We start from the raw sequence: 20,181 nt of genomic DNA on the forward strand, positions 1-20,181 counted from the left end.
GGCGGGGCCGGGACCATGGACCGCGCTGCCTCCCTGCCCACCGCGCTCCGCAGCCGGGCCCGGCACCGCCTCACGGGGCAGCAGCGCCGCCGCTCCCGGCCGGGCCCCGCCTCTGCACCGCCCCAAGATGGCGGCGGCGCCATCACTCAGCAGATTTACCCGCGGCACGTGATCCGCGCGGCGGTTCCCCCCTCACCATCGGAGCCCGCAGATTCGCCACAGCCGTCGGGCCGCTCCCCGGGTGGTGGCGGAGGGGCTGCGGCCGCGGTGCGGTGCCGTGCCGAGGAGGAGCGGGTGGGGAAGAGGAGGGACCGCGGGGCCGCCGAGCCGCCTGTGCCGCCGCCTCCCGCCCTGCTCCCGGGGCGAGGAGCGCGGAATCTGCCGCCCGGAAGCCGCTGCGCTGTGCGGTCACTGGCTGAAAGATGGCGTCGGTGTGGGATGAGTCCGAGGTGAGCGGCCGGGGCCGCGGGCCGGGGGCTGCGGTGGCGGGGTGCGGTGCGGGCCGGGGCGCGGGCCGAGGGTGACGCTGCCGCTGTGCCCCGCAGGATGGCGTCGGCGAGGAGGTGCTCAAGATGTCCACGGAGGAGATCGTGCAGCGCACGCGCCTCCTCGACAGCGAGATCAAGGTAGCGGCCGGGGGCCGGCAGCCGCGGGGGGAGCGGGGCCGAGCCGAGCCGAGCCGAGCCGGGTCGGGTCGGGTCGGGTCGGGCTTGGCGTTGGGAGCGCTGCGCTGCTGGTGCAGTGAGGGGAGGGCAGGGGGAGGTTTAGCACAGCCGTGGGAGCAGAGACAAGGGCAATGAAGAATCAGACGCAGTTACCTAGATCGTGAGCCGTAGACTGAGGAGTAGTGAGCTTCGAAGGTAGAGTAGAAATACTAAAGAGCAGGGAGCTGAGGGGTCGGACGTTCCACAGAGCTTTGGAAGTGCTTGCTGGAGGTACACAAGGCCTCCCAGCTCTCGCAGGTCCAGGAAGAGTCTGTTCCGTGGCCTGGGTCAGGCAGGATCATCGTGTAACTGGGGTTGGAAGGGAATTGAGAACGCTGGTCAAACCTTCTGTCCAAAGCAGGGTCAGCTGTAACCCAGGCTGCTCAGGGCTTCCATCTGCTTGGATCTTGAAAGCCTCTAAACAGAGATTGCACCATTGCTGTGGGTGTTCTGTGGCACAGTCTGTCTCATAAGGGTAAAGATTTGCTTTACATAAAGGCTGAACCTCTCTTGTTTTGGTCTTTGTCTGTTGTCTCATCTGTCTCCCATGCACTGCTGTGAAGTGTCTGCTTCTGTCTTCTTGGTACCTTCTCCAGTAGTTTTCTTCTCCAGCTGAAGAAGCCTGCTTCCCTCACTGCTTCTCATAGGGCCTGTGCTCCAGCCCCCAGCCATTTCGGTGGTCCTGTGCTGAACTCAGTGCACTTTATCAATGTCTTTGCTGTAGGGACAGTTGCTCCAGATAGGATCTAACACATATTGAGTAAAGAGGGATGATCACTTTTCTCCATCTACTGGCTACACCCCTGTTAGTACAGCCCAGGGTGCTGTTTGCCGCCCTTGCTGTCAGGGCATGCTGCTGCCTCCTGTTCAGTTTATTGTCCATGGAGACCCCCAGGTCGCTTTCCACAGAGCCAGTTGCCAGCCTGTGTCACTGCAAGGTGCTCTTCCTTCCCAGGCACACTCTTCCTCTTCTGTAGGTTACTAGGACAGACCTGGGTAGACCTGACCCAAGATAGACCTGTTTTCCACAAAAGAGCTCTTCTAACTTTGGTATAAGCTTGTCTCTGCTGCCTGATTTTAGTAGTATTGAGATAAATTATTTCAGGAATTCTACAGAGCAACTTGATCCTACTGCTTCAGAGGCCACAACTGATTCTGACTTATTAACATACTTGTTTTTTAAGACAGCAAAGATAAATGTCTTATTTTTAAATTGCAGAAGACAGTAAGGAGTAAAAGTTGTCTTCTTTATTTTATAGTAAGAGCATCGTAATTGAGAAATGTTTATTGGCACCTTCCTTTCATGCAGTTTTCTTTGAATGTTTCACAGGCTAATTAATCCTAAATTATTCTAATAATTTAGAATATTATTCTAATAATTTAATTATTCTAAATGTTTTGCATTTATATGTAACAGATACAGTACTGACTCCTGTAGTAGTTCCGTCCCGTGAATAAGTACGTGTTACAGCACAGTATTGGACTTAGGTATCAAGAGTTTTAAGAAGATGATAGTTTTTTTAGGGAAGAGTGGATTTCCCCATTAAACAGAATCACATAAGCCAGTTCTCCAGAGATTATTTGGGGCTACAGTTACTTCATTGAGGTCACAAAACCAGCATGTTTTCAAACTATGTGAGTAACCAGGAAAGGGGGGAAAATGTATGTGGGTGTCAGCCAGACAGCACTGAGAAACATCTGTATTGAATGCATTGGTCTTGGGTATAACTGTACTAACTGTTGGATGGTGAGCACAGAGCTGCTTTTCTGACAGGTAATAGAATCATACAATCATAGAATGGTTTGGGTTGGAAGTGATCTTTAAAGATCATCTAGCCCAACACCCCTCGAATGAGCAGGTCAACCAGATCAGGCTGCTCAGAGCCCCGTCCAGTCAGACCTTGAATGTACAGTTGGCTTTCTGGGTGCAAGCACATACTGCCAGCTCATGTCCAGCTTTTCATCCACCAGTACCCCTAAATCCTTCTTGGCAGGGCTGCTCTCAATTCGTTCATCCCCAGCCTCTATTGATATTGGGGGTTGCCCTGACCCACGTGTAGGACCTTGCCCTTGGCCTTATTGAACCTCATGAGGTTCACATGGGCCCACTTCTTGAGCTTGTCCAGATCCCTCTGGATGGCATCATCCTGCCCCTCAGCTGTGTCAGCCGCACCACACAGCTTGGTGTCATCTGCAAACTTGCTGAGGGTGCTCTCAGTGCCACTGTCTGTGTCATTGCTGAAGATACTAAGACGGTACTGGTCCCAGTTCTTCTCTAAACCCAACAAAATGTAACTTTAAAATAGGTGTGTGTATATGGATGCATATAGATATGCACAGGTGTGTATATCTAGTCACTTGGGTGTCTGTATGTCTGTGTATATTAAAAAAAGAAAACCAAAACACAGCTGCTTTATCTAGGTCATATCCTTGTCTAGGTCATATTGCAACCCTGTAAGCTGCTGTATTGATCAGGGTAAGGTTATCCAGTGACACTGGGAAGAAATGACTTCAGGATATTGATTAGTTAGAAACCAGAATGGATTGCGTAGCCTTGATTCCTAACCAGTGCTGGCTAATTTGCTGGGTTTCCTCTTTTTGTATTAGGTTTCCCTTTATAACCACTGTTTCCTCAGACTTATGTTTTTATAACTTTTACTTTTGGAATAATGCATGAATTTTATCTTGCCTTGGTCTTCTGCTTATGATCCCTATCTCTTTCCTCTGCGTCCTGGTTCCAGATCATGAAAAGTGAAGTACTAAGAGTGACCCATGAGCTTCAGGCCATGAAAGACAAGATCAAAGAGAACAGTGAGAAGATCAAAGTGAACAAAACCCTGCCATACCTTGTCTCCAATGTTATTGAGGTGAGAGCAGGGCGCTCTTTTGCAGCAGTGTGACAAGAGTGTGCTTGGGTAGGAGAAGGGCATGAAGCTCATCAGTAATTTCAGACACGGTGTATTCTTAAGCAGCTGTCACTCTGCTTTGCAGCTGCTGGATGTTGACCCCAACGACCAGGAGGAGGATGGAGCAAACATTGACCTGGATTCCCAGAGAAAGGGCAAGTGTGCTGTGATCAAGACCTCTACACGTCAGGTAAGACCCATGTGCCCAGCTAGGTGTGGGGAGTGCTGAAAAGGACCTTCTTCTCTAGAACTGCTGGTTTTGCTTACTTCCATTTTTTTCCTACAGACATATTTCCTGCCTGTTATTGGATTGGTTGATGCTGAGAAGTTGAAGCCTGGGGACCTAGTGGTGAGTGAGGCTGTTGTGACTGTTAGATACGATGCTGACCAAAAAACCTGCCCCTCAGAAAGGAGACATGTCTGCCCAGATTTCTCTAAGACCATTTCTTTACTAAAATATTGATAAAAAGATATTATGGGTTCAGTCACTATGTAGTATAGAAAGGTAGTTTGGGGGGGGTGTTCTTTATGCATACTATTAGGTGCTGACAATTTAGATATCATCAAGTAAGCTTTCTAAACCCAACCTTTGGTATCGTAAGTAGATTGGACCCCTGTTTTTTGACATGTGCTGGGTAGCTGTAGTGGTGTCCACTGTGCCAATGAGTGATTTCATGAGTGCCAGTGTCAGAGCTGGTTATTCCTGCATCCTTGAGGTCTAGTGAATCATCTTTGATTGCATGTTCATTAATTGCTATCTGAAGGGCCTGTTAAAGGCAAAGGATTTGTGTTTACAGGGGGTGAACAAAGACTCATACTTGATCCTGGAGACTTTACCTACTGAATATGATTCACGGGTGAAAGCCATGGAGGTGGATGAGAGACCCACAGAGCAGTACAGTGACATCGGGGGGCTGGATAAGCAAATCCAAGAGGTAATACTTTATGTTTAGTTCCTGGTGTGACTGAGGACAGCAGTCTTTGAACTACAGCTCAGAACTTCAGCTCAGAGCAGGCAGCCTGGATCTGTGGAGAAGAATGGCTTTATCTGTTACTATTTTTGTTTTGCTGTAGCTCGTGGAGGCCATTGTCCTGCCAATGAACCATAAGGAAAAGTTTGAGAACTTGGGTATACAGCCACCCAAAGGAGTCCTGATGTACGGGCCTCCAGGAACAGGGAAGACGCTGTTAGCTCGAGCGTGTGCTGCCCAGACCAAGGTAAAAGAAACCTTTGAAAGCATGTGCTGCTGTAGCATAGTACCTAAAAAGAATAAGAACATCTCCAAGGGGAGAGGGATCATACATACAAATTAGTGTTACAAAGGCTGGGATCTTCTTGTCTTTTTTCTTGCTTGGTTCTTCTAATTAAGGGTTTCTTGTGGTACTCAGAACTGACCCTACTGAGAAACAAGGCATAGGATTCTCTTTCACTTCCCAGGCCACATTCCTGAAGCTCGCGGGTCCACAACTTGTGCAGATGTTCATTGGTGATGGAGCTAAGCTGGTACGTGATGCTTTCGCTCTAGCCAAGGAGAAAGCTCCTTCCATCATCTTTATTGACGAACTGGATGCCATTGGCACAAAAAGGTGAGGTGTAGGCCATGTTGTAAAGCTCCTGGGAGCTGCCCAGCAGCCCCCTTTGCCTGTGTGTGTGAGGGAAGACTAGCTTAAAGGATGGCCTATTCAGAAACAGGTAAAGCCCATCACAGATAGCAGTTGCCACAATCCTTGAGCTCATGAGTGAAGTTCATGAGACTTGGGATCTATCTGATAGACTCCTGCTGTATGAACTGTTTTCTGATAACTGCATCAGGCACATGGAGATGATGTTCACCCTCATTTGCTACTTGGGCCTGGACAACATTAGCCCCATTCAGCTCTAAGAACATAGTAAGACTTAGCTATTACTGCCAGCTATTTGAGTCACAGTCCTCATCAGAGTAGGACTTCCTGTAGTTTCAAGGAGGAGTTTGGAAGATCCTGGCGGGTGAGCATGAACTGCAGTCATTCTGACTTCTTATGTGATTAAAAACATAGGGACAGCGTGGTCAGGTTCACGCTGATAGTTCTACCCTTGTTTCCTCCTCAGGTTTGACAGTGAGAAGGCTGGTGACCGAGAGGTGCAGAGGACCATGCTGGAGCTGCTTAATCAACTTGATGGTTTCCAGCCCAACACACAAGTCAAGGTTGGGATCTAGCAGAGAGTGCTACTGAGGCCCAGGGTGCTCTAGCTGGGGCTGGAAAGCAATGTCTAGGGAGGAAGTTTGGTGGATCCTTGTGGAGGAGAGGCCTGTCCTCCAGATGTCTCAGACTGACGACCCTACTTCTGTTTAGGTGATTGCAGCAACCAACCGGGTTGATATTTTGGACCCAGCTTTGCTCCGCTCTGGACGATTAGATCGCAAAATCGAGTTCCCGATGCCTAATGAGGAGGCCAGAGCCAGAATCATGCAGATCCATTCACGCAAAATGAATGTCAGGTAGGGCAGAAGCATGGCCTTCTGGGGCTGTGTTTGTCACTATGAGGGTACCTCAGGGCTCTGGCGTGCTAGGCACTTTTGTTGAGAGCTCACTGTTGGGTTTTAAGGCAGTTCCATACCTGGGTGTTTCTATTTGGTACATATGCTCAGATTTACTTTTTTTTCCCTGCCCATCTCAGCCCTGATGTGAACTACGAGGAACTGGCTCGCTGCACAGATGACTTCAATGGAGCCCAGTGCAAGGCTGTGTGTGTTGAAGCGGTAAGTATTCCTCTACAGCAGCGAGTACTGATAGCGAAAGGTGGAAGCTAGCATGGAATAGTCACTTTGAACTGATGTGGTGCCCTCTCTAAATACTGTCTCATTGGGCAGGGGATGATTGCCCTCCGCCGTGGAGCCACGGAGCTCACCCACGAGGACTACATGGAAGGAATCCTGGAGGTTCAAGCAAAGAAAAAAGCCAATCTGCAGTACTATGCCTGATCTCTGCCCAGTCAAGGTTGTGGCCTTGGCAGAGGACAGGACTAGACTGGACTGTACCACGTACTTTCTGTCTGGAAAAAATAAAGTATTTTTTCCCTCTAAAAGCAAACCCATGATGTGTTGGGGCTGTTGCCCTTGCGTGGTGGTCCTACATCTGCAAAAGGGAAGGTGAGAACCTCCTGTCATGGTGCCCATCATGTTGCCTTTGGAGCCTCTTCTAGAACTGGATTAAATCCTGCTCTGCTGCTTCTGGATGAGGACCAACAGGTTATACTGCAGTAAGGAAGTGTACGTTGAAGTGGATGAATGGCAGCCTTGGTTTTGCCTGTGCAGCCAGTGAACAGACTATACAGCTTTGTTAGAGTCTCTGAAACTTCCGAACACCCATTTTGCAAGGGAACATGATTCAAGTTACAACTTTGTCATTTCACCTTAACTCTGGAAGCTTAAACACCATCGCTGATGTGAGCTCTCTGGTGAATCAGTTGGTAATTAGTCAGAAAGAACTGAAGGTTTCATCCACTGAACAAGTCTTTCAGTACTTTTAATACCAGTTGCGAATTACAACTTCCATTTAAAAATTACACTTTTCATAAATACACTGACTTTAGCATTAAGTATCTTACATGCCACTGTATTGTATTTTAAATACAATGTAAACATCTCCAAATGCTGGCCATCTCATCTTTACCTGTGCAGTTTTTGGACACTTGGGAGAGGGACGGGGATGTGAGGGAAGAAAGAATAGATGAATGAAAGACAAATGCACCCCAGAGTACTTTGGCTGATGTTCCTGAGTTAGCCCTAGTACTAGCACTGGTTTCTCACTGCTCATTTTGGAGAGGGAGCTTGTTCCAGCAGAGCGTGCGTGTTCTTGACGCGCTGTGCTCAGGGGGCATCTGACCTTAGAAAGGGCAAGTGGTGAAGTGAGCAGAAGCCACACATTCCTGAGGAAAATACACTGTGGTTCCTTTGGATGTTAATATGAGGGAGAGGGGGCTGTTACTTTAGCAGTACTGCTGTTTGAGCTCAGGGGGAATTACTCATCTCCTTTCACAGAACAGGAGTTGCACCCACAAGTTAGTTGGGGCTGAAGTTTAATCCCAGCAGCTCAAACTATGACATATTTTCAGAAATAAACCCTGGCCTCTAGTGGAATAGTTTAAGCTGCATGTTGCATACATCTCCCTGTTAAAACAAGGGTATGTTAGCTGAGTAACCTTACCTGTGTAAGAAGCTGAGGATAACTTTCCCCTCCTTTCCTAAAGCCAGTAAGAGTTCTTTTAGAGTCTTACTGCTCAGTTACAGCCAGCTCCTTTTGGAAACAGCTTTAGTAGTGAGTAAATAGCTGATATCACAGCATGGAATAGAACAGATTTCTGACTTAAATTAATTAATACTAAGAATGGGCTAATTCTTTGGCCTAAACCTCGGCTTAGATCAAGGTTCTTTTGGGAAATGATGGCCTGAGCCAACACTAGACACGCCTGTTGCAAAAGTGTTCAAGCCAACTTCACATAGCTCCTTGCCCTAACTTGGGTCTGAATTACACAGACCTGCAGCAATAGAGTTGGTGCGTAAACATCCCTTACAACTGGACAACAAACAGGACCATGGAGGTACAGTTCAAAAAACAGCACAAAAAAAGACACAGCCTTGGACTTAATCCCTTGTAAACAGAAGAAAAACAAAAGAACTGTCCCCCTTAAACCATCAATGAGCAAATCACCAATAATTCAAACCTGGAGTTACTTGCAATGTCTGTATCCGCGCCTGGAAGCTGTAGCAGCATCCCACAGGCTGGTGTTTCCACAGCTATGGCACTGCTCTCCACGCGCTGACATTCCACCTCTTCCTGGTGTTAACCCACAGCTCTGCCCAGGCTGCGCTTCCCAGAGTCTCTTCTCACTCCCGCCGAGGTCACACGGCCCCATTTTCTTGTCTGGGTTTTTGTACGGACGCCCGCGAAGTGTTGAGGGATGGGGCCAATGTGCAGAGGAACCCAGCCAGCAGGGTGAGGCCCAGGCCCCCCCAGGCACAGAACATGGACCAGCCATAGCCATGACTGATGTCCTCTGGCAGCCCATAGACGTAGCGAGGATAGCGAGATAACTCAAAATTGATCCCAGCTACGCATGTGCAGAGTGAGATGATACAGCATGTACCTGCAGGAGAAAAGCAAGAGGGTTCTACGCTGCCCTCAGACAGGTTAATGATGCTGGGTTTTTTCCCTAGGTGTTTTCAAAGTCATATATTTTCAAAATCAAGAATTACCCGGGTTTTTTGGTAGACCTACCAGTCTCTTCTTACAAGGTAGGGATGGAGGACACAAACTACGTAGGACTACACTTCACAAATAACCAATATTGCCTTAGCTCCCTCTGTTGCTCTTTCAAACTCAGTCATCATGCTTCGAGTCTCCTGAGACTTTATGTCCAATGACTAATGTCATCAGGTTCCAGACAAGACTTGGGCAGTCTCTCCTGTGGAAGGTGAATTGCTGATGCCCAGGGCTGCAAAGTGCAGCTCTGCTTGGTTTCTACTTGGAGCATCCAGGCTGTAGTCTTGCCCCAAAGACAGTGCCCAGGTTTTTGTCACCTGCTACACATTCCTTAAGCACACTGAGCATAGAGGAGAAAAAAAAAGCTGAAGAAATGCAAGGCACTCTAGTATGTCTAATATACACTAGACTCAAGGTCAAGGTGATCATTTTATTCCCTCCAGCTCTGGATCTGTGTCTAAATACCAATAACAGCTCTTACTGCTGATAGCAGTACTTACGGGTATGGTGCCCATCACCATAAGTGCAGAGCACTCGAAAGAGACCCAGTCTACCTGTTCCACTTACACTACTTTCCTCTCTCACTGTTGTGCTATAAAGAAATGAAAATGTTCCCAAAGGAACCTGCAGTTAAGCAGCACATAAGATGAGCAAGGACAGCACAAGCCTAGCTTCCAGCCTTTCTAGCATGATGCTGTGTCAGCAGGGTAGTTTTCTATGCAGCTCCCCAGCACCCTTGGCAAGCACTGAGCTCATGTCCTTACCCTCGGGTCAGTGTTCTCCAGGCTTGGCTAGGTTTGGACTTCATTGTTACCCAAAGATGCAAGCATCTCTGAGCAGCAGAAAGGCACTCTACATTGATTGCTTGGTTTGTTTGTTTGTTAAGATTCCCAAGGGAAAACTGAGCTGAGCTGTCTGACAGGAGCTGCAGGCTCCACACACTCAGATCAAGGAAGAGGACTGTACTCATTGTGTCCCTGTGCCCACACACCAGCTCTCCAGAGCAGAAGGCATGTGCACATACAGTAGGGGGTCTCCTCAGAGACATGCAAACACCCCTGCAAGCACAGGTCCTGTCCAGTGGTAACTGCACTGTGCTGATGGGGTGCTGCACTATAGAACTGCTTCTTGTGTTTGCTGTGGGCTGACTTTGCTTTTAAGAGCACCTCCCCAGCCAGCAATACTGACTGTGGGGACTTCAGGAGTAGAAGTGAAATGCTCTCACCTCCCATTAGGAAGAGCAGCCCAGCCACATACTGCATGAGCTCCTGCTGTTTGCAGCAGCCCAGCACACCAATGATCCACCCAAACAGGATGATGGACACTGCCATGCCAATGAAGCCTGCTGTCATCCTCCGCAGATCTGAGGAAAGAGAAAGGAGAAAAGCAAGAAAGAAGACATCATGAAGATAGCAGCAGGCAGACAAGACAGCCAGCGGAGAGTCCAGACAGATTCAGATCTGCTGTTTCTAACATTTTTACTTCACCTATGGACTCCTCCTGTAGCTTCTTTAAGGTAGACAGTGTGCCCATTACACTGAAACTCATGGAATCCAACTAACTTGACTCCCTTCTGCTGGGTACTGTACAGCTAGAGAGCATTCCTGTCCTCATCAAGAGGAATACTGGCCAAATACTCCCCAACATGAGACAGAAGGCTTGCATTATGAATTCAGCAACAATTTGTAACTGTTAGTACTGCAGGGGCTTTGGTTTTTTTATGTGGTGTGTTACTTTAGGATAGAGTTTGTTGGGTGAGTGTCTGCAGAAAATAGGAAAGAAGTGAGGGGGATGCTGAAGAGAAATAGAGGAAAGTGCATGGAAGGCAGATACTTTGAACGGAAAAGAGGACTAGTGGGAGGACAGAAGCAGACAGCAGATCAATACAGTATGATGGGAACAACTCCAGTAACAAGCTCTAAAATAAACCTTGGGCACCAGTGATATGAACAGCACTTTGTCATCCATAATAAAAGTGCTGTTCTTGTCTCCTAGTTCAGTCTTTAGCTGGATTTCCTCAGCACTGAGGCTCACAAGGCAGGGGCTAGGCAGAATTATGGGAGGCAACAGACCAGAAAACAAACATAGAGAGAAGCAGGAGCAGAAAAAACTGATTAAATCATTCTCAGTGACTGACAGGCTACAGGTCATTCATCTGTGTGGGAAGGACCTGGGGATAAGGCAGCTTGTGGGCCAGGAGCTGGTAAGAGGAGGTTGCAAAGACAAACTGAGATGTTGGCTAAAACAGCTTGTTGCCAGGTCACTGGTGTGCACACAGAAAAATCCAACAAGATATATACAGACTGTTTGATTACCTTTGCTGTAAGCTGGCTAGGAATTGTCAGTTCCCAGATGATTACATCTTGCAACACACTAAATACACGCTATATTCCTGAATTCACCACTTAAGCCCCTCCAAATCTCATGTCCCCTTCCAAATTACACTGTCAGCTGCTTGCCCTTCCTCACTAACAAATAGGTATTTATGCTTAGAGCCCAGTGATGGCTGAGTGAGAGCCCTCACTTGGCTCTGCATCAAGGCATTAAGTAATCCAAACACTCCTGTAGGCTGCCTGGGTTACTTACGGAGTGCATGCCACTCATCCTGCCGGATGGTGTTAGTGATGTTGATGGGTAAGTTGCGAGGCAGAGAGCTGGAGGTGTAGTGATACTTCACAGCAGTGCAGCGCTGAATAACTCCTGTAAGAGAGACATCAGTGTGAAACAGCATGAAACCCCTGCGCCTCGCACTTGCTGCCGCGCTGGCTGCCCAGCAGCGCTCACACAGCCTTAGTTCAGTAGCAGAGCAAATGTAAGCAAAAAAAGAGAGCTGTTTACATCAAAAGCCTTAGGGATTAGGAGGGGAGGAAGCCTTGCTGCAAAGAGAAAGCAAGGTGCTGACCCAGGCAGACTCCAGGAAGGAACAGCTAAAGGCAAACAGTAACAACAGTCACTAAAAACAGCTCCAGAAGCTTCCTAGAGTAACTGGTACAATCTCTTTGGGATGGCTGAGGAGTACAAGAACGTGGCTGAATACTAACAGCACTGCTTTGTCTCTAAGAAGACAGAGTTGAACCACGTTGAAAATTTTGAATAGATGCTGTGAAGCAAAATATATGGGAGAAAAGTCTGAATTCACTCGAATAGTCAGTGGCTCTTTGCTTTTCTTTTGCTAAACAATAGTACCCAAGTAGGCTTGTTTCCATTATAGCTTAAAGAGAAGTGTACCCAGATGGAAATGTGAACCTACATCCATGCTCTTCTTGAAAGGGATTTTTAGTTTAGAAAACTGATAACAGAGCAGATACCAGGGGGTGGAAGGAAAGGAAGGCACCTTTCCCTCCCTGTTATAAACAAAGCCAGGGCCAGGGGGAAAAATAAACATGGGTGGTGGGGTGGAAGAGAACAGCCAGAAAGGTAAAAGAGCTAAATAGTACAAAAAGTTCCCCTTAAACAATGGCTACAGGGTTATTACCACTATTTGAACGCTGGGGCAGAAGAACCATTCAGAAACAATCGGTTGGCCAGTGAGCTAATGAAGCTGGTGAACAACCACTATCACAGAGCTGCAGCCTCAGTGACGAGCTTTGCAAAAGACACTAGAAAAACCCAGGCGAGAAAATGGGCTTTGTGCCACTCCCACAGCAATGGGAATCATTATTTTATTCTCTAACACTGTTCACTGGGACTGTACTGACCTGGTTCCTGCAAGGACCTTCAAAGAGGAAGACCCTGCCACGTGTGATCAGTTGGTGCACGCAAGAAGCCCAGTCAATTCCAGCCATCAGGCAAAGGAGGGAAAGGTGATCTGAATTTCCTCACATTAACAGAACAGTGACACATGTTAACCCCAAAAGAGGTAAGAGGAAAACTCAAAGCTAGAGTTCCAAAAGCCTCTGAGCAGCAAAGCATTTCAAGCGGGCTCCCATCTCAGCTGTGCCTCCCACAACTCCCTTCCCGGACACCCCAGGGCACTGACACACAGGGTTGCTGCCCTTTACCCTCACACCCTGGAGCAATGGTTTCAGAACCATTTGTTCTTTGTGGTTTCAGAACAAGCCTGTAGTCCTGCCTGAGCAAATGGACCAGCAAGACAACAGAGAATGCCAATTCACTTGCAAAAGCTCCCTAAACATCTGTATGAAGAACTCAGGCCATGTACAGCACATCACAGTATCTAATTACATCTCACCTGTAAGTGTTGACCAAATTCAATTTCAATGTTGACATGATTTACATGTGTTGTCAAGAAACATGTATATGGTACAAACTAGTGACATCAGGTTTTAGATTACAATGCACTGGATTCATGAAAAGAAAGAGCTAAACACATTGTGATTATAAAGCACTAGGTATGAAAGACCAAGAATTACTACTTTTACAGCTCATTAAAACAAAAATCAAAGACTAGAGATACACATCCTTTATGATCAAAGCTATGGACTCCACAGCTAGAACAGCACTGAGAAAATCTTTCTTCTGTGTTATTACAAGAATTTACATGTAGACTAAAAGGAAAACTTCTCCACCTTCTTACGCAAATCTGGTTATTTAGAAGTTTTCAAGTATCAATTCATTCTGTCTCTGGTTTAAAAATTTTACTCTTAATCCTTTCTTGCTCAGAATTCAAAGTGCTTATTACCCAAAACAGGTAGGCAAGAGAGTCAGGAGATGGGAGAAGCAGTGAAGGTGATCTCTCAGCTCAATCACTATCCACTTTCCTACCAGAAAATCATAGCATGCACCCAGGCAACCCTCAGTAGCCAGATTTTGCATCTGCAGTTCATTCTTCCAGTACTCTCAGTGGATCTCTAAGCTTGCATGCAAATATAGTCAGGTTCTCCACACGGCTGTGTTTAGAGTGATACAACAGCCTGTTTCCAAGTACTCAAGAAAAAAGGGGAAAAACCAAACCCAAAACCCCAGTCTCAAAGTGATAGCAAAGTCAAAGGTATTTCAAAGGTACTCCTGTAAGTCCTTTGTCCTAAGCCCTTACATTCCTTAAATCACAGTCTGTAAAATGGGGACAGCATCCTGCCCTCCACTTCAGAACCCCGCTAGCAAAGTTATTTTGCTTTTGTTTAGAACACACTCAGAGAAGCACCATAAGAAAGCCTGTCAAAATTAAAAACTTGGCCTTCAGGCAAGGGCTTGAACAGAATGGAGTCATGTGGTGAACAACAAGTAATGGAGCATTGTCTTTTTTGGCACACGAGTACGTTGAGAATACAGGACAAAAGGGAGCAGGTGCTCATGTCATTAACTTACCATAAAGCACATGTACAAGGAAAAGGTTATCCAGGCAGCCTGATCCTGGCATTTCTTACAGCATTAGAAGAACACTATGCAGATGTACTGTGTGCAATCTTCTTGATTAAAAAATAAACATAGGCAGCAATGAACTGCACCTGGCAGTGTCACACAGACACTGTCATGGCCGAGCTACATCCCTGTGCCCTACCACAGCCATCACTGTTTCTCACACCTTGTACTTAACGTGGGGTTTTTTCTCCCCTCAGGATTGTGATGCAGAGACATTCCCCTCCTGTACCCCCTTACAACCCTTGGGACACTACATGCAAGTGTCCCTGGTCAAGTGCCTTCTCCTGACTGAACACAAAGGCTAGGAAAGATCAAAGGATGCTGGCTAGATGCAGGCACAGCACGGGCCCCTTGTCTCTACGCTGCCAGACACCTGGAGACCCAGGCCTGCTGTGACATATTCAATTTGTAATCCTGGACTCAGCACTCCCTGACTTTCAGTTTAGCTTTTGTCTCTCTCTTTGAAACATGCAGGTTCTCTTCTCTATGCTGCCTATGTGCCAGTGCATGAGAAGGAAATGGAGGGGTTCTCATTTTCAATTCTTCTACCTGGCCCAGTCCTATCTTAGAGGAGTTTGGCTTTCACACAGTTAGGAGAGACCCTCTTCTTCTCACCATTAGCAAGGCCAGGGAGCAGCCATGGGCAGTTAACACTGAGCTACCATGAGATCTGGCCCTCCCTCCCCTCATGCCCCAGGACACAGCGGCCACTGAAGGTCCCTGGCCTATTCTGCCCAAGATTGTGGAGAGCATCACAGCTACAGGATCACTCTGCCCACGTCACCCAAAGGCCACTAGATCTGGTAAATCGACCTTCCTTTAAAACACCATGATAACTCTTACAGATCATATTTACTTACAGATCATACTTACCCATGGCCATGACCTAACAGATTGAGTTTATTAAATATGCCACTACAACACATGCTTTACAGACCTTACAGTCACTCCTGTAACTCTTTCAATTGATCACCAGTTGGAAGGGATGGGAAAGTCAGACACCAGGACTGAGCAGTTTTCTCTCAAGAGGCTCATTACTGCCACAAACCGGTGCGTTCCTCTGCTTAAGCATCCAGTGGTTCTTCTCACTTTCTCAGCTACATCATGGCACTAAGCAGTCACTTCTGCCCAGTAAATGTGAGACGTACCAGTCTCACCCCAGTGTTTCCAGAGCAAGCTTGAAAAGCAGTGAAATCCCCAGTTTAACAAAAGTGATGAACTTTCTCTTTGTTAATTCCTTCTATTCATTGGTGTTAAAATGCATGTTGTTCAAATGAACCCACCAAGCTACCTAAAGCAGCCTACTAGAATGGATCTTTCCCAATGAATCATTTTCTGCTGTCACCACTTTGTAAGCAACACTTTTTTCATATTAATAGAGAAGATCGCTAAACAGCACGTAACAAATTCCTGCAGGACCTCAATGCTTCAGAATTCTCCATGCAAAAGGTTTTAGTTGCAGCATCAGTTATCCAGTGTGTAACCCACATAGCACAAGCTCTCTATAAGATGCATAGTGCTCAAGTTCTTACACTCACAGTCCTTCCCTTCACACACACAGATCCTCTTAAGTTACTCCAGCAGTGTTTCAGTTCTTTGGCTGCTATCTCTTGCTGCTTGCTAATCTCCATTTCCCCCATTTGGTTTGTACATTTTCTCTTCTTTTGCCTCTTTAATTGTATTTTTAAAATGAAACTCTCTATTTTTTTCACAGCTCCAAAATAGTGATTTTGCATTTTAAGAAAAATCCCACACATCATTCCCTCTTACATTTCACCATTTCCCACCTCGCAGTTTTGCACCACATTTTTTGACTCCTGCTTTTTCCTTTTAAATACATGAAGTGAAAATATTTTACATTTAAAAAAAATATACATAAATGTATGCGTGTATATGTGTCATCAGCTAAAAGGCTCAGGTATAAAAGTTTAGTCAGAGCTGCTTTGTATTAACAGTAGATAAATACAGGACTAGAAATCCATGGAATTACCCAAGTGGATAAGGGTATTTATTAGTCATGTATTCAGAATTCAAGAGAGACCCAGAAAGGAAAGAAGCCTTATTCCAGAGGTGCTAGAAAAAGGAGAGTATAAATATAAACCCAAACCAAAATTACCACAGGCCTGTCACCAAAAAATTTACTCCTCTGTCACTAAAAGCCTATAAAAATCTGCAGTTTAAGGAATATTAGGAATATAAGAAGGCATCACACATCACCAAAGAACTGGCTGAAAACTTAGTGCAAATCGAGGAGAAAGCAGGCCTTTGAGAGGTGCACAGCAGTGATCTTCAGCTCACGTGAGGAAAAAAAACCCCATTTTTTTTCCTTTTGGAAGCCCCAGCCCTAGTATTGTGCTTGAGAGAACAAGTCAGGCAGAGCCACACCTGAGTGTCAGAGGGAAAAGGCTGCTTAATCACAGCTGTCAGAGAAAAGAGAGACACAGCAGGAGCAAGGCAAGGCTGGTAGTAAAGCAGGTCAGGGGAAGGGATAAGAAGAGTGTCATATCTATTTAAAGATCTGACTCCACAAGAACTATTATTAATAATTTCCCCCTATAAAATGGCACATAAATCTTTACAGCAGCAACTGCAGACCTAATAGGCAAAGAAAATGAGGGAAGCAAGGCTTGTAGGGAAAGGCAAGGTCTTTTATTAGGAGAGCTGAAATAAAAAAGAAAGTAGAAGAAGAACCTTTTGGATTTAGAGTCCATGGAGTTTTACACATTAGACTCTGAGGAAGATCATTTACCACCCTGTAATGCCCTTGTGCACGCACAATGCAGGTTCTAGCATCTCTGTCTGACCATTACAGTGTTGGGAAAATACCTTAAAAACAGAAGTACTGAGGACCAAACTAGTATTCTTCCTACCCCTTCCCCCAGTCTTTACTAACCTAAACAGGAGCTTAAGGCATTTGGCTTAATGTGAAGCAAAAAAAAAATAGATAAATATTTTACATGACAGGCACAATTAATAGAAAGAAATTAATGAGCTGCCTTTTAGTGAATGAGACCAACGCGTAAATGAAAGTGCATAAAATGGATCCTAGGAGATTAAATAGAGTAAGAAGCTAATCACACAGCACTAGAGTTGCTACAAGCGTCACTGCTGTGTACTGGAAAGAATGGACAAAGATGAGCTGAGCTTCACAGTGCCAGTCTATCCATCCTCTGCTGTGCAGGACTGGCGTCACAGTTGGAAGCCACACTGAAGAACTGCTCCCACTTTCTTAAGATAGCATTTCCATTTTGTGCCTCAGTGGAAGCACTTCTCCCAACTCCTACTCTCCCTGTCCTAATATGTACCTGCTGGAACAATAAGTCCTGTTATTTATCATTAACCATACACAGCATTTCTTATCCTAAGCTTGTTTTAGACATCATAGAATCATAGAATAGTTAGGGTTGGAAAGGACCTAAAGATCATCTAGTTTCAACATCATTTATTTTGTCTTAATGGGTCAACCCACTACATCATTTATACCATCCAGTCCAGGAATTTTATTCATACTTCCTGAACTGCTTGGCTTTGTATCATGTGCCACAACAAAAGATCACAGCTTTCTCTCCTGTCACCCCTGGAGCCCTGAGTGACATCTGTCACAATGAAGGCCTGGTCCACTGCATCAAGGAAAGCACCCCCATGCTAGAACAGGAACAACAGGTCCCTTTCCCCTTGCTGCAAACATCACAGAGCCATAAACAATACTGTTTATATACAAAACTCTCAGTGCTCAGTAACACGAAGGTGTCAGGGGTAGGAAAATACCCACCAAGCCCTCGCTCAAGTGCCAGGCCCTGCCCTGGGCCACAGAAGGGGCTCTCCGAGGACGCGGTCCCACCCAGCACTGCAGCATCTTAAGCAGACAGGGACGCGTACAGGACCCGGGACCGGGCCGAGGCCGCTTCCCGCACGCCAGGCCCAGACGGAGCCTCCTGGGGCTGCACCCGCGCCCTCCCGGGCAACCGCAGCAGCAGCAGCGCGGCCCCACCCGCAGACCCGCGCCCCGGCCAGGCCGCGACGGCAGCCGCGCTCAGCACCACGGACAGCGGCGGGGCCGCCCTCACCCCCCGTCCCCGTCACCTTTCCGGATGAGCTCCTCGCTGTCCGGCTCGTAGCCCGCGCGGTGGCAGCGCCTCCAGAGCCCCGAGACCGTGGAGTTGAAGCGGCGGCCGCAGTGCGAGTCCAGAGCGGCGGCGGCGGCGGCCGGGGCAGGGGCCGGGGGCCGGCCGGGCAGCAGGGCCCGCGGGGGCCGGGCGCGGAGCGGCAGGTGCGAGCTGGGCGCCGACATGGAGCCGGGCGGGTCGCTGCGCTTGTGGCCGAAGCCGCGGCAGCGCTCACGGTGCCGCCTCGCGTCCGTCTCGTACCAGGAGTCGGTGCCGATGGCCACGGCCAGGAGGGCGAGGGCGGCGGCGGCCAGCAGCAGCCCGGAGCCGCTCAACGCCTGAGCCGCAGCCGCCATCTTACCGCGCCGGGGGCGGCAGGGGCGGGCGCTTCCCCTGCAGCCCGGCTGGGGGCCTCCGCCTGTGGCACCGCCCCCGGAAGGGAAACGGGGCCACCGGGAGCCGGTCCGAGGTTTGTCCCACAGCGGCAGAGCCGGCGGGGCGCTCCTAACCGGGGCTCAGGGGGGTCCCGGGGCCGCCCCCCCCCACAGCCCCCGCGTTGCTCCGCGGCACGAGGCCGCTCATGGCCCGCGCGCGGGGCAACGGCCGCGCTAACGGCCACCAACAGCCCGGCCGCGCGCAGCTAACGGCCCGTGTGGAGCTCGTGGGACGGGGTGAGCGGGGCCTCGCCGTGCCCGCGGCCGCCTCTTGCCCCGTGCTCGGCCCCTCCAGGGCCGGAGCTGCCTTATCCTGCCAACACCGGTACCACGGGATCGAGCCGTTCTTAAAGCGTGGATGAAACAAACACACCAGTATCAGCATGGGTTGGCATTTGGATACTGATTTCTCCTCAACCCTTCGTTAACAGTCAATGGAAAATAAGGCCTGAAGAGCTGAAAAATGTCAATCGAGTTTATGCAATGAGAAGCAGGCTAAAGCCAAGCCATTAGTTAAATGCAGCATTTCCGAGAACACAGAATCCTTTTTGATCCTACTTGTTCTATAGGGCTTGTTCCACCAGCTGCAGCACTATCAGTCCCCAAAGCCAGTTGTTAGGTCATTGTCTTTTCAGTTCTGGCCTCTAGATAAAATTATCTAGTGATACAGTAAGTCTAAATTAACCAATTCAATGTCCAGTTTTAAAATCATGGAACCATAGAATGGTTTGTGTTGGAAGGGACCTTAAAGCTCCTCCAGTTCCAACCCCCTGCCACGGGCAGGGACACCTTCCACTAGAGCAGGTTGCTCCAAGCCCCTGTGTCCAACCTGGCCTTGAACACTGCCAGGGATGGGGCAGCCACAGCTTCTCGGGGCACTCTGTGCCAGTGCCTCAGCATTCTCATAGTAAAGAATTCTTCCCTAATATCTAACCGTCCCTTATGTCAGCTTAAATCCAACCCCCCCTTTGTCCTGTCACTATATGCCCTTGTAAAGTTCCCCCCCTTAGTTTTATCTGTTAAAAGCACTTTTAAATTGTTTCCCAGGAAAAGAGCAACTGTTCAATTGTAGGAGATAGACTGAGAATCTGCACACACCCCTTATCACTTCTTGGTCTCTCAGCCACACCAAGCACAACCTAAATGCTCTCCCCAGCCCTTCTTCAGGGACCCTGCCCAGAACAGACTACTACTACTCTCCTCAGAGCACTAAGCCTGGTGGAAATGTGCAGGAACCACAGAAAAAGCTTGTTTTAACCACATTTCAGCATGATCCTCTTTAGCAGTTTGCACTGGACAGATGAGATTACCATCCATGCAGCTGCACATTAGTGCCTTCAAGGCAGACAAATTGAAAAGAGCTGCTGTCAAAAGGATTTTCTTACACATACTAGCTAAATTGTCTTCTACATCAAGAATGGAAAAAAATAATCACATACAATCACTCTTCTAGATAATATGTACA

General features: G+C 47.8%; 2 protein-coding genes across 2 annotated transcripts; one reads left to right on the forward strand and one right to left on the reverse strand.

Moving 5' to 3' along the window:
• Nucleotides 1-161: 161 nt before the first annotated feature.
• Nucleotides 162-7,243, forward strand: PSMC3 (proteasome 26S subunit, ATPase 3). Its single transcript, XM_030484771.1, has 12 exons — nucleotides 162-449; nucleotides 546-626; nucleotides 3,446-3,571; nucleotides 3,696-3,800; nucleotides 3,897-3,959; nucleotides 4,408-4,545; nucleotides 4,685-4,828; nucleotides 5,049-5,197; nucleotides 5,700-5,796; nucleotides 5,945-6,090; nucleotides 6,270-6,351; nucleotides 6,463-7,243. The coding sequence occupies exons 1-12, from the start codon at nucleotides 423-425 to the stop codon at nucleotides 6,571-6,573; spliced, it is 1,269 nt and encodes a 422-aa protein (XP_030340631.1). The 5' UTR covers nucleotides 162-422; the 3' UTR covers nucleotides 6,574-7,243.
• Nucleotides 6,793-18,667, reverse strand: LOC115607456 (transmembrane protein 178B-like). The gene is made up of 4 exons (XM_030484774.1): nucleotides 18,260-18,667; nucleotides 11,441-11,554; nucleotides 10,080-10,217; nucleotides 6,793-8,738 (listed from the first exon to the last, which is right to left on the reverse strand). The coding sequence occupies exons 1-4, from the start codon at nucleotides 18,636-18,638 to the stop codon at nucleotides 8,494-8,496; spliced, it is 876 nt and encodes a 291-aa protein (XP_030340634.1). The 5' UTR covers nucleotides 18,639-18,667; the 3' UTR covers nucleotides 6,793-8,493.
• Between the last annotated feature and the right edge of the window lie 1,514 nt (nucleotides 18,668-20,181).

This window comes from Strigops habroptila, chromosome 4 (assembly GCF_004027225.2).
Source record: "Strigops habroptila isolate Jane chromosome 4, bStrHab1.2.pri, whole genome shotgun sequence".
Classification (NCBI taxonomy): domain Eukaryota; kingdom Metazoa; phylum Chordata; class Aves; order Psittaciformes; family Psittacidae; genus Strigops; species Strigops habroptila.

Excerpts from the sequence above, each read along its gene's own strand:
- PSMC3 (XM_030484771.1), top strand. The coding sequence starts at position 423 with ATGGCGTCGGTGTGGGATGAGTCCGAG. Across the intron at positions 450-545 it reads CGGTGTGGGATGAGTCCGAG|GATGGCGTCGGCGAGGAGGT; the intron begins GTGAGCGGCCGG and ends TGTGCCCCGCAG. Across the intron at positions 3,572-3,695 it reads TTGTCTCCAATGTTATTGAG|CTGCTGGATGTTGACCCCAA; the intron begins GTGAGAGCAGGG and ends TCTGCTTTGCAG.
- LOC115607456 (XM_030484774.1), bottom strand. The coding sequence starts at position 18,638 with ATGGCGGCTGCGGCTCAGGCGTTGAGCGGCTCCGGGCTGCTGCTGGCC. Across the intron at positions 11,555-18,259 it reads CGAGGAGCTCATCCGGAAAG|GAGTTATTCAGCGCTGCACT; the intron begins GTGACGGGGACG and ends TCTCTCTTACAG. Across the intron at positions 10,218-11,440 it reads GGATGAGTGGCATGCACTCC|ATCTGCGGAGGATGACAGCA; the intron begins GTAAGTAACCCA and ends CTCTTTCCTCAG.